The 12,408-nt window shown below is 45.3% G+C and overlaps 1 protein-coding gene across 4 annotated transcripts in view; it reads left to right on the top strand.

Annotated features, from left to right (window-relative positions):
* The first annotated feature begins 1,939 nt into the window (after positions 1 to 1,939).
* ZC3H18 (zinc finger CCCH-type containing 18) overlaps positions 1,940 to 12,408 on the top strand; it is a 62,090-nt gene continuing 51,621 nt past the window's right edge. For 2 of the 4 annotated variants that reach the window (XM_061594131.1, XM_061594129.1), the window contains exons 1-2: positions 1,940 to 2,174; positions 11,718 to 12,337. In XM_061594131.1, the coding sequence (XP_061450115.1) occupies positions 11,732 to 12,337 (606 nt within the window). In that variant the 5' untranslated portion in view covers positions 1,940 to 2,174; positions 11,718 to 11,731. Of the gene's footprint in view, positions 2,175 to 2,899; positions 3,009 to 11,717; positions 12,338 to 12,408 lie in introns of all 4 variants that reach the window. The other 2 variants (XM_061594130.1, XM_061594133.1) reach the window with 2 other exon arrangements.

Below are 12,408 nucleotides of genomic sequence, written 5' to 3'. Positions count from 1 at the left end.
ACAATATCCTTTTCAAGGTGAGGCTACCAGAACTGTACACAGTATTCCAAATGCAGTTCATTGAACTTTTCCAATTCCAGCTGGTCATGAGTGGAACTTGTAACCAAAAACTTGTATCTGGGCTTGCTTATTTCCTCATCCCTCCGTTCCACTCCATTTTCCTTTTGTGTCGCATCTTTTTCGATCGTATGCCTGAGGGCAGAACTGTCATGTCTGTATTGATCCCAGAGCTAGTCTGGGAACCTTTTTGGCCGAGGAGCAGGATAAAAATTATTTCAATAAATAAACAAACTCCAAAACATTTATTTATCTACATTTTAAAAATATTTATATGCCCCTCAAAATTCATTCCAGGCAGTTTACAATAATAATCATTTTTTTAAAAAGCAAGCACAAGCCTAAAACGTAACAACCAGGCAATAAAAACAGCATTACTTAGGCTGCAATCCAGTGCACACTTACCTGGAAGTAAGTCCCATTGAACCCAATGGAGCTTACTTCTGAGTAGACATGAATTGGATTGCACTGTTAATCATGCTTGGGAGAATTTAATGGGTTTTGCCTGGCATCTAAGTGCGGCAGCACTAGCATCAGGCAAGCATTTTTGGGAACACCTGATAGTTATGGGATGCAGCATTTGAGGAAAAAGTCACCTCTCTGGATGACATTTGGATGAGGAGCTAAAGACATTCTGGGCCACCCCACCTTGCTGAAGCTAAGCAGATCTGGATCTGGCCACTGCCTGGATGAGGGAACCCATGAGAGCCACAGGTATGCCACCTTGGATTCCATGACAGAAGAAAGTCAGGATATAAACATAAGAAGGAATGAATAAATGGACTTAGAGCAGGGATGCAGAGTCTGCAGCTCCAGGTGTTACCGGACTACATCTACTATCATCCCTGACTACTGGTCATGCCAGTTGGGGCTGATGGGAGCTGGAGTCCCACAACACCTGGAGGGCCACAGATATTCCCCACCTGTGCCACAGAGTGTCGCTGGGCAACTTGATTCTCTGTAATCACCTCCGTGAGCTATTATTTACCTCGAAGAAGAGCATTTCTCTCAAAACACACAGGGAATGGCAGCAACTGTTCCAATTAATCCTTATCTAGCCTCAAGAGCAGGGAGTGGGAGGAGTATGGTGCCACCTGTTGATTTTCTGCCTGGCATGCAGCCTTTAAAAGAACAAGAACAGGGTCAGTAGGAAACAGCAGGCAACTCTGCCACCCTCTTTCTCCTGGTGTAGTTTTTCTCAGGAAGTGATGGAAGAAGTTTCACCTCTTGAATTTCTGCCTGTTGTGACTTGTGAGGCTCCCAGAGGCAACTATTGGCCTGAAGGTGGAGAGGGAGAATCAGCACACTAATTACCTGCTTCCATGTTGTTGCTGTAAAATCAGCTGGTATCGTTTTCTCCAGAATGTACATGCACATGCAGCATTGGGAGAAAGTTTCAACCTCTTGAATTTTTGCCTTAAGTGTGGCTCTTAGAAGCAACCATTGCGACTGTTGCGGGAAATCAGCAACCCTCACTATCTACTTCCCTCATCTCCTTGTCCTTGGAAGGAAGAGCTCCACCTCTTGAACTTCTGGCTGTAGTGTGATTCTTAGAGACAGATTGTGTAGAATGTGCCCTGGCAGAATGTGAGGCGGGAGTGGAGGACACGAGGTGACAACCTTGGCGGGATAGGCACTCTGCACATGCTCAGAATCACTCGTGCTTTATATTTATATATTTATAACTCCAGGCGCAGGGCTGAAGCAAGGTCTGGGAAGAGGCTTCTGCCCGCAAAGGCCCTCAAGCACTCAATGCGCAGGCGCGCCAGGCATCTTTCTTTCCCCCCCCCCTCGTCTCTTGGCGAAGCGCGCGGCCGTCTACCGCTGGGCCCTCTGATTGGCTGCAAAAGTCTTCGAGGGGTGGTTCCCGCCTGCCTATCATTTCTCCAAAGCTTAGCGATACGTTGCCCCGCCCCCTCTTCCTCCTCCTTCGCGCATGCGCCTCTCCAAGCCCTTCTCTCTGTAGCCGTCCCGTCGCCGCCGCCGCCGGCGCGCCTGGATGACGTCACGCCATGGCCGCCTTGCTCCGCCGCCGCCAGTAGAGGCCCTGTCTCGCGCCCCGCCGCTTCCCGGAGTCGCTTTCCCTCCCCCCCCTCGGCCCCTTCTCGTCCGGCCAGGTGAGGACAAACGGGCGCGGCTCACGGGCCTGAAGGTGGGCTGAGGGCGATAGGTGGGCTGGGCTGAGGCCCCCTGGAATGGGAGGGGGTGTCGCCTCCTGTGCTCGCGCTCCGCGTCCTCAGGAGGCAGGCCTCTCCCTCAGCCGTGAAAGGGGATGGATGACGTCATTGGGGAGGGGGAGGCTGTGCCCACTCCCCGCGACAGGGACCAATGCTGGTTCACAGGAGGGGGGCATCGAAGGGATGATCTCCAGGGGATCCCACAAGGAGGTGGGGAAGGGGAGGTCGGCCCTCTGTACAGGGTTGGTGTTGCTCGGTGGTGGTGATGATGAAGGCGGCTTTGAGTGGGGGAAGGCCCATCCCCTGTGAACAAATTAAGCTGCCTGAAGCAGAGCATCGCTCTGCTTAGCCCAAGAGCTCCTGTTCTGGCTGAAAACATCTCTCCGAAGTTTTAGGCAGGCCCAGTAGAACTTGAGGTGCTTTGTTCTGTCCATCAAAGATAGGTCCTTTTGCATATGATCTGCCAGTGAGAGATCGCCACACCCAGGGATGCCCCCCTCAATTTTGTTGGGGCTCCCAACTCCCATCATTCCTGGCCATTGGCCATGGTGGCTGGGCCTGATGGAAGCTGAGGAGAGCATCACCTTGGCTACCCCTGCCTTTTGTCAGCCTGCCTTCTGGTGAGTTGGATCATTAGCCCACCCAGTCTGCTGTTGTCATTTCAGTGGCTCTCCATGTGCTCAGGTAAAGGGAGGGCCTTCCCAGCTGGCTACCAGTGATGCTTTCAGTGGAGATGCCAGCAACTGAACATGGATCCTTCTGCAAGCAAAACAGGTACTCTGCCACTGAGCTGTGAAAGCTGCTGATGAATCCATGAAGCTGCTTTATACTGAGTCAGGTTGTGGATCTGTCTAGTTCAGTATGGTTTTCTCTAACTGGCAGCAGTTAATGCCCTGCTATCTGCTGTCTTGTCTAACTGGAAATGAATCTGGGAGCTTCAGCATGTGCTTTTACCACAGAGTGATGGCCAACCCCTAAAACATGGGTAGTCAATGTGGTGCCTTCCAGATATTTTTGGATTCCAGCACCCATTAGCCACAGCCAGCATGGCTAATGAGTAAGGATGATGGGACTGTAATTCACCAGCATCTTGGAGTGCACCATGTTGGCTGCCCCTGCCCTATAAGAAACTGCCTTATGCTGCATTGAACTACTGCTTCATCAAGCCCAGTGTTGTCTGAGAGAAATTCTCAGAGCCCTGCTGTTTGCGAGCCTTTTGACAGGAGAGGGTAGGGACTGGGTATAGGACCTTCTGCACATCCAGTATTCTGCACTGAGCTGTGGCCTGTTTGCACCATCTGGCATTGGTGGGGTATAAGTTGAGTAGTGTGTAGCAGAAGGTTGATGGTCACTCCTGAATTGAAGGGTATATGGGACAGGCTGAGCCCCCGATGCAGGACAAGCAAATCACAATAGCAGTTTCCACTGTGGGTTCCTCAGCAGCCAGCTGTGGAGTCTGTTCCCTTTGGAAGGGGATGATCCCACAATTAGGCTATGTGTGGTAAGGGGTCAGGTAAGGAGTGATGGAGAAGGTTGATTCAGCCCCTAATGGAAGGCTTAAGAACATAGGTCTGGTTACTGAAAGAGGAGAGTGGCAGAAGAGAGAGAGGGACCTGCTTACTTGTTTGTGGACAGCATGGAGATAGGAGGGGCTCTGAAGTTATAAGCAGAAGCTCAGCAGGAGGTGTTACTGAAATGGAGATTTGAGGATTGTGCAAAGGATGTCTAATCAAAAGTTTTGGATGAATGGATTTGGGCTTATTTGTTTTCCATATGAAAGAGAGAGTGTGAGAACATGCATCTCAACCAGGGCTTGAGGAAGGGGCTCTTGACTGGGCAGAGTGGTGTATAATGAAGTGGATGTCACTCTTTGTGGGTGGGGATATTGAAAGGCATGAGGATTGCTTAAAGTAAGAAAAGTTATTACAGCAGGGTCTTAATTTAAGATGCTAAAGATAAGAAAAGGTGATTTGTTTTAAGGTACAATGAAAGAAGAAAGTGTGATTTCTAAGTAGGAAGGAATAGAGTTGAGAATAGGAAAGATAATAGTCATGGCCTTTGTTAGACTCTGCTTAGTTGATATAGGGTCTACATATGTCCTAAATATGGCCAGGTAGCTCCTGGAGATCTTAAACATAGGAAGCTCATTGGTAGCTGGCTGTTGACAGGGAGCTCCTTGGTAATTTGGGACAGAACTAGGATTTGTTGCTAATACTTGGCATTTGCATAGTATGTTGAGTGTTCAAAGTGGTTCGCATAACTTACCTTGACATATTTACAACAAGCCTAAAAGGTAGGTCAGTATTAACTCCATGTTGCAGATGAGGAAAGGTGCTGATGTTGAGAGTGAGTGTGTCTTGCCTGCAGCCACCTCGCATCAGAGACAAGATTCAAACTGTGTGTTTATAATGCTCCCTTTTTCTAAGCCACTACACTACACCACCTCCCTGTGACAAGTTAGTGAAGGAGGATCTCAAAAGCTCTTGAATAAGCTCTTGGGTATTGTGGATAAGTGAGAATTGAATAAAGCCAAGAAAAATAGCATTTAGCCATTCAGTAGCCCTCTAGCTTCGAAGAAGTGTTTTTTCAAAAGGTAGTGTGCCCTTTCTAGACTCCTAATGACACTTTTCCAGCTCAACTCTGTGTTTTTCTGGCATTGTATGTGTAAGATCCCAGTGTACTATATCTGTAGGTATCAACAGCTGGTAACATTTCTTGCTGTTTTAAACTCCTACGGCTGGGACAACAGACTTTGTAATAAATGCCCATTCATCGCTGGGCTGTTAAGACTGTATATTCAAGCAGTACTGCTAAAGTTGGGTGGCTGTTTGTTTGTTTGTTTTGGTATTTATATGCTGATTTTAAGGTTAAAACCTCAGAAAGCAGTTTACAGTACATAAAAACAGTCATCAATAAAAGTAATCAAATGCAGCTGTAAAAAAAAGAGCCAGAGTAGAACAATCTCCCACAATCCTACACATGTCTATTCAAAAGTAATTCCCATAAAGTTTAATAGAGGCTGCTCTCAGGTAAGTGGGTACAGGATTGCAGCCTAAAATACACAAAAATCCTGGTTTTTAGTTCTGCTAAACTAACTAGCATAACACCAACTGCATTTCACCAGTGGAATTGAGCAGAAAGAGTGGGTGTGACATTTGCCAAGCAAAATAATCTGCCAACTGCAAACCCAGTATTATTTCAGTCCCCGATCACCAAAGCTCCATCTGGCAGGAGACTGCATGTTGCTCCCCCTTCTTCTCTAAATCATTTCATAGTCACTACCATGGGCAGGTAGCGTTGGGTAGACTTCACAACGATCATACTACGTTCTCAATAGTAGCCAAGTGCTGTTATTTATGTACTCTGCTCTTCTCCTATCCTCCTTTGAGGCTCAAGGCAGTGTACATAGTTCTCGCCCCACCGTGTTATCCTCCCAGTAGGTTAGACTGAGAGACAGAATCTGGCCCAAGGTCTCCCAGTCAGCTTCATGGCTGAATGGAGATTTGAACCTACATCTCCCTGGTCCTAGTCAGGCACTCTAACCACTACACCATGCTTCAAATAGATGTAGTTATTTTTTTCTGGGAAAATTGAAAAAGTAACAGATCATGAATGGACCGTCTCTGAAAGAACTTTGGTACTAGTGATTAGTGATCAATAATATGAGATTTCCTTTTCTGTTTCTTTATTCATGGCCAGCACTGGAGAAAAATTCCAGGTACCTGAGAATTCGTTTCTGGTACCTGGAAAACTGTGGAGGTCAGTCTTTAAAAGAAATTGATGATTGCTATGAAAACAATTGAAGCTGGCAAATATGTATTTGAAATGTTTTTCTGGCCTTATTAATGGTTCACTCAGCATTCTGTACATCCTATAGTTCACCTTTAAAAACCAATGTTGCAGCAAGCACTGCAGGATTAGACACTTCGGTTGTGAAAGGAAGCATTCAAGATTTTACTTCCCTAAATATTATTCTGGCAAACCATTTAAATTAAAGGAACAAAAAAAAAAGCCATTTCATCTGAGACCTAACTAGGGAAGCAAATTATATCTACAGGCAAAAATCCTTTGGGGAACGGTAGCACTGAGACAAAGGCTAAATCTTGTTCTCTTTACAATCCGATGCCATTACTTATATGAGAGAAACATTTCCCTTGTTTAGACCTTTTAAATCTTTGGTTGTGAATGTATGTTTCAAACTTCTGGTATTTAATCCACCTATGTATTTAGTTTCATTTGGTTTCTGTGGCACAGTGTATTTGTTCTCTGCCCTCCATCTTCTTCCAGGCTTGTTAATAGTTAGTTGGCTTGTCTCCTGTGCTGGGTAAGTATTGGTTGCATATTACATGGTAAGGGGATTCTTTTTAATGGGAAGAAAGTACATGTCAAATGATAGCCAAGCCACATAATGAGGGGGGGGCACACATTCATTCTCTCCCTGGATGCTAGCCATTTGACTAAGGGATGAATGTCTACCTAAGCTCAAATAATGCTCATGTACTAATCAATCAACACAATCCTATATGCAAAGCAAGCAAGAAGATGTTTATTTTATTATTTGTTTGTTTGTTTTATTTATTACATTTATACCCCACCTTTCTTTTCATGATAGAAACCCATGGCGCTTACATATGGTTCCCAGGCAGTCTCCCACCCAGGCACTGACCAGACCTGACCCTGCTTAGGTTCAGCAGGGTGCTGGCCTCATGTGCCGTCAGACCACCGCCTGGGAAATCTGGGAAATATTTTACAGCCTGTTACCCTGTCCATTCTTACTTGTTTTGCAATTCCCATTCGTCACAAGTGGGAGGCTGTGTAAGACATACTATTTTGGAGAGGGGGGTTATAAATTTTCTAGTGTTTTTGTTGCTCTGAAACAGACACAAGGGATATTCTTGATTGTCTGCACAGTTTTTATGTCTCTTCAGAAAATCACTGGCTGACATTAAGCACATGGAATTCTTGGAGCTAAACAGTCAGCAGGCAAAATACCTTTTTCCTTTAGTCTTTCTGATGAAATATATCCAGGCATTACCTTCCAGACTCCAGAGCAAGTCCTGGGAAAGTATCTTGATCGCTTCCTCTCAAACTTTATTTTTTCAGCTAGCCTAAGAAACAGTTATCCCAGCTCATGTTCTGGTACATTTTTGTAAGCCTGTTAATGCTGCCCTTTAACTTCATGGGTTTCATATTGTAAACAAGCCGCTGGGTCTGTGTTTGGCAGGTGATAATTTTCTGAGGCAATTAAACAATTTAAAATTATAATCAGAAAAACAGGCAGTACATGAAGCTTTTGGTCATGGATGTTTCTGATCTCTGATCTGGCCGTTAAGTGCATTTGAAATGGCTAATGTGTAGGTAGCTCTTTATTAGCTCAAGCTGCACTTTATTGCCCAGAGCCACAGTTTAACAGGAGGCAATTAGCAGCATTCTTTAAGCTCTTTAATAATATTCTCTCTTGTTTCCTTTTGTGCTGACTGTGTGAGCCTAGAAATAGTGGAAATTCAAATATGACCCCAAAGTTGATGTACTAAATATTCTCTAAGAGTCTAATGCGTCATAGAAATTTGAGGACTTCTTCAGTTCATTTGATTTTTGTTTGAAGCAAGTCCTGTTTTATTCCTCCATCCTAATACATTTATATACAGACATATTATGCTGTGGTGGCGTTCGAAAGTTAAAAGGCTTTTTAAGTTGGAATTTATTATCTACCTGAACACTCCATGCAGTAGTAATATCACTTCATCTTTGTTACTTCTCGTCTACTTTCTAAATGCTAGATATTTGTTTTGGTATGAAGGAGGCTGATACGCTGTTGGATGTACAGGTCATGATCAGGGCTAGCTCTAGATTTTTTACTTCTGGAGGGGAAGCAATGCTAACAGAAGAGTTGTGGGCAGTATGGAAGGAAGTTTTAGCCCTCTGAAGCAGGGCTGGGGAACCTTTGGCCCTCCAGATGCTGCTGGTCTGCAACTCCCACTGTCCCTGACCATTGGCCATGCTGGCTGGGGCTGATGGGAGTTGGAGTCAAATAACGTGCAGAGGGCCACGGGTTAGTTACCCCTGCTGTAAAGGACGTCCGTAGGGTCTAATTTAATGAAGTAGAATGGACATTTTTTAATATCTAGATGTGTTGTTCTATAAAATCAAATTCATTCACTCAGTGAATGGATGAAACACAAGAAGAATTGGTCAGTTTCAAAGTTCTGCCTAATGTCTTTCAAGTGACCATTATTAAGAACGTTAAATATTACATATTACACATAGTCTATTAATTTTTAAGGGTGAATATACACAGAGAGGTATAAACGAAAACCAAAAGTGCTACAGATACAACATGCTAAATCGATCCTAATCAATGTAGAACTTTTTTTAAAAGAAAATCTTCAATCCTTCTTCCATACCAACCTCACTTTCCTGAGGGATCAGTAAGTGGTTTTGCTTGTACTCAGGATGTCTCTGTTCTACAGGGGTGGCTAACCTGTGACCCTCTGGAAGTTGCTGGACTCACAACTACCATCAGTCTCAGGCAGCATGCCAGAAGTCAAGGATAATGAGAGTTGTAGTCCAGCGTCATCTGGAGGTAAAACGTTAGCCACACTTGCCATGTATGGCATGTGGGATCTGGCAGGAATCAGACTCTCCTTCATCTACAGACTAGCTGTTGGCACTTAGAGTGGAGTGCTGTTTTTTGCCCATAACATTACAGCCCAGCAAGGAAGAGAATGCAAACCTCTGTTGTTTGGACATGTTCTTCCCCCTTGTTCCAAAGACTCGCCAGATGTTTATTGGGGTGTTCCTTCCTATTTTCCCTTTATTTATTTATTATTTGATTTATATCCTGCCCTTCCAGGAGGAGCCCAGGGCGGCAAACAAAAGCACTAAAAACACTTTAAAACATAAAAACAGACTTTAAAATACATTAAAACAAAATATCTTTAAAAACATTTTTAAAAAGCTTTCAAGACTTTTTTGTTTTTTAAAAGAAAAAAGGTTAAAAACATATTAAAAAGTAATTCCAATACAGACGCAGACTGGGATAAGGTCTCTACTTAAAAGGCTTGTTGAAAGAGGAAAATCTTCGATAGGTGTCAAAAAGATAACACAGATGGTGCCTGTCTAATATTTAAGGGGAGGGAATTCCACAGGGTGGGTGCCGCCACATTAAAGTTCTGTTTCCTATGTTGTGCAGAATGGACCTCCTGATAAGATGGTATCTACAGGAGGCCCTCACATGTAGAGCACAGTGATCGACTGGGTATATAAAGGATAAGACAGTCTTTCAGGTATCCTGGTCCCAAGCTGCATAGAGCTTTGTACACCAAGACACCTTGAACTTTGATGTATGACTCCTTTGGTTTATTTTTGTAATACTAATTGTGTCACTGGAAGCACAAGGGAAATGGTTTAGAAGGGCAGAAGACAACTAGGTGTAGTAGGATTTGGCAATAACCTCCAGGTTAAATTCTCCTGCACGCTTTTAAAAGGGCAGTGAAGTCTAATTATCTGCAGCAGTCTGTTTGATAACGCATCCCAGAACTGTAATTTCTTATACCCTGTGAGGTGAGAAAATAAATACAATGAAAGGGAGAGAAAAGAGTGGTGCGCTTGGAAAAAGCAATTGCAGGAAGCTTCACTGCTGTGCCTTGAAAAATTATGTTCCTCCCCAGCCAGTTCACCTTTGTGGCATGGCTGTTGGGATGAAATAGATGATGGCAGAAATGGCAGCCATGGAGTTAAAATGTCGGATAATGCTTGGTGTCTCCAGAGCTTCCAGAAGCTGTCCACCTTCCTTTGCTTCCTGCCCTAACAAACTGATTGGGACCTACCAATGGGCAAAGTTGCACACCTGCCTCTAGCCACATCCCAAATCTTGGAGCACCATCACTCGCCCATTTCCCCCAACTGACTCCACTTTTGATTTTGGTTACATGAGTATGCACCGTACAGGTGCCCATGTTCCTCCTGTTGGTGTAGCTGAAATTGTGGCTGCCGCCTTAAATATCTTTAAAATTCCTTTGCTTAGATGCCACTTGTTTGGTTGCAGAGTTTTGGGCACAAAGATCACCCACAGTCCTAGCAGGTGCCATAGTGTCGCATCTGATGTGCAACATTATATGGCACTTGCCAGTGCTGTGGGTGATGAAGTGAGCTTCTGCCACTGTAGATCTATCTGCCAGTACCACAAGATCCTCTGCTGATCTTGCTGCAACATACTAAGATTGCTGCCTCTCTGGAATTTGCAGAGTCTAGGTGTTGTAATCGTCCCTAAGTCCTTGGGATAAAAACCCAAGTTTAGGACCATGTGCATACCCTTGTGTCATGGTTCCACATGCTCTGCATTCTGAGTAAGTTTGTAAATTAAGTAAATATATTGCCTTCACATTAATTATCCTTCCACAGTTTGGGTTTTCAGAAAGCATGCATCTTTTGTCGGTTGGCTGTCTTTAGATGTGGCAGTGCTGGGGAGGGGAAGAGTAGCGGAGAATAGAGGTCAGGCATGGGGAAAGAGGTCGTATGTCATTAGAGTCAGCAGACAGGGAACTGTCTGCTATACTGGGCATTTGACCATGATGTGTGCTGAACGCCTGGGGCTGGGTGTCTTGCCAACCCCAAGCAAACTTGGGGTCAACATTCCCAAGTTGTCATCCATAAGGGTCAGAAGATTGTACTTGGTGAAATCCCGTGGATCACATCTTTCACATACATCTGCACCAGATTCTCTGGTTGATGCCACTGTTTGCTGTAGCTCAGTGGCAGAGCATCCCCCTACAGCCCTGGAGAATGACTGCCAGTCCTTGTAGACACAAAAGTGAGCTAGATGGTCCAGTGGTCTGGCTCAGTATGAGACAACTTCCAATGTTGCTATACTTTATGTAACTCAGAGCAGAGGCCATTCTGGCTGAAACGCTGCAGTCTTAAATGGTACTGTTGGGCAGGAAGGCCCAGTCTCTCTTCTTGGATAGTTAACTGAGGATTTGCGCTTAAAGAGTATCTGCACCTGGTGTTGGTGCTAACATATAAGGCCCTGTACAGCTCAGGACCAGGTTACTTGAGAGACCACCTTATCCCTTATATACCCAGTAGGTCACTGTGGTCTGTGGGAGAGCTTCTCCTGCAGATTCCAAAGATATCAGAAGCTCACTCCACGATAACTCAAAGGAGGGCTTTCAGGGTGGCTGTCTCTGTTCTGTGGAATAGCATTCCTGTTGAGATATACAAGGTGCCCACTATCTGCACTTTCCAGAAACAGGTGAAGACATTTTTGTTGCGACAGGCTTTCCCAGCTGGATGAATGGGTCTCTGCCATAGGTGTCAACTTTGTTTATTACACATCCCCTTCAGACTATTGTAGAAAACTATTAAAATACGAATAAGAGCTGAGAGGTGTAGGAGTGATGGAGGCTGGGAGTTTACACTGTTAAGAAGCAACCTTAAATCCTTTTTTTGTCCCATCCAGTTATTTATTTTTCTCCATTACAGAGTAGCAGTCCCTGATGGATGTTTCCGAAAGCCCTGAGCAAAGCCCTCGCTCTCCCGAGGAGGAAGAGGAGGAAGAGGACGACGACCAGCAGCTCTCCGATGACAAAATCCTGAAAGACAGTGGCTCGGAACAGGATGGGGAGGAAGGGCTGGGCACCAATTTGGGGGAAGATGCTGCCAGATTACTGAGCCAGGAGGAGGAGGAGGAGGAAGAAGAAAACCACTCGGGTGAAGAGGACCGCTTGAGTGAAACCAAGTCTCAGGACTCTGATGCCAATCAGCAAAGCAGCAAGCTTAAGGGCTCTCTGTCTGTCAAGGAGGAGGAGGAGGAAGATGGGGCAAATGACCTTGGCGACGAAGCATCTTCGGTCACTCGGGAACTGGACGAGCACGAACTGGACTATGACGAGGAAGTTCCCGAGGAGCCGAGCACCATTGCAGCCGATGACGAGATTGACAAGGCTGGGGAAGAGGAGGAGGAGGAGGAGGAGATGGTAGACGAACCCCCCGGGGACGAGAAGAAATCTGGCACGAAGAGTGATGAGGAAAGGGGTGAGCAGGAGCCCCTGAAGGAGAAGAAGAAAGAGGAAGATGGGGAAATTGACGATGGAGAGATTGATGTAAGTTCTGCTCCTTCCCACAGTCTCAGCTTCTGCCCCCCAGCCTGCATCTCTAGAAACCAGGGAGTGCA

The sequence above is a fragment of the Rhineura floridana genome, chromosome 13 (genome assembly GCF_030035675.1).
Source record: "Rhineura floridana isolate rRhiFlo1 chromosome 13, rRhiFlo1.hap2, whole genome shotgun sequence".
Classification (NCBI taxonomy): domain Eukaryota; kingdom Metazoa; phylum Chordata; class Lepidosauria; order Squamata; family Rhineuridae; genus Rhineura; species Rhineura floridana.
The sequence above is the reverse complement of the archived record's forward strand: the minus strand, read 5'-3'. Positions and strand labels throughout refer to the sequence as shown.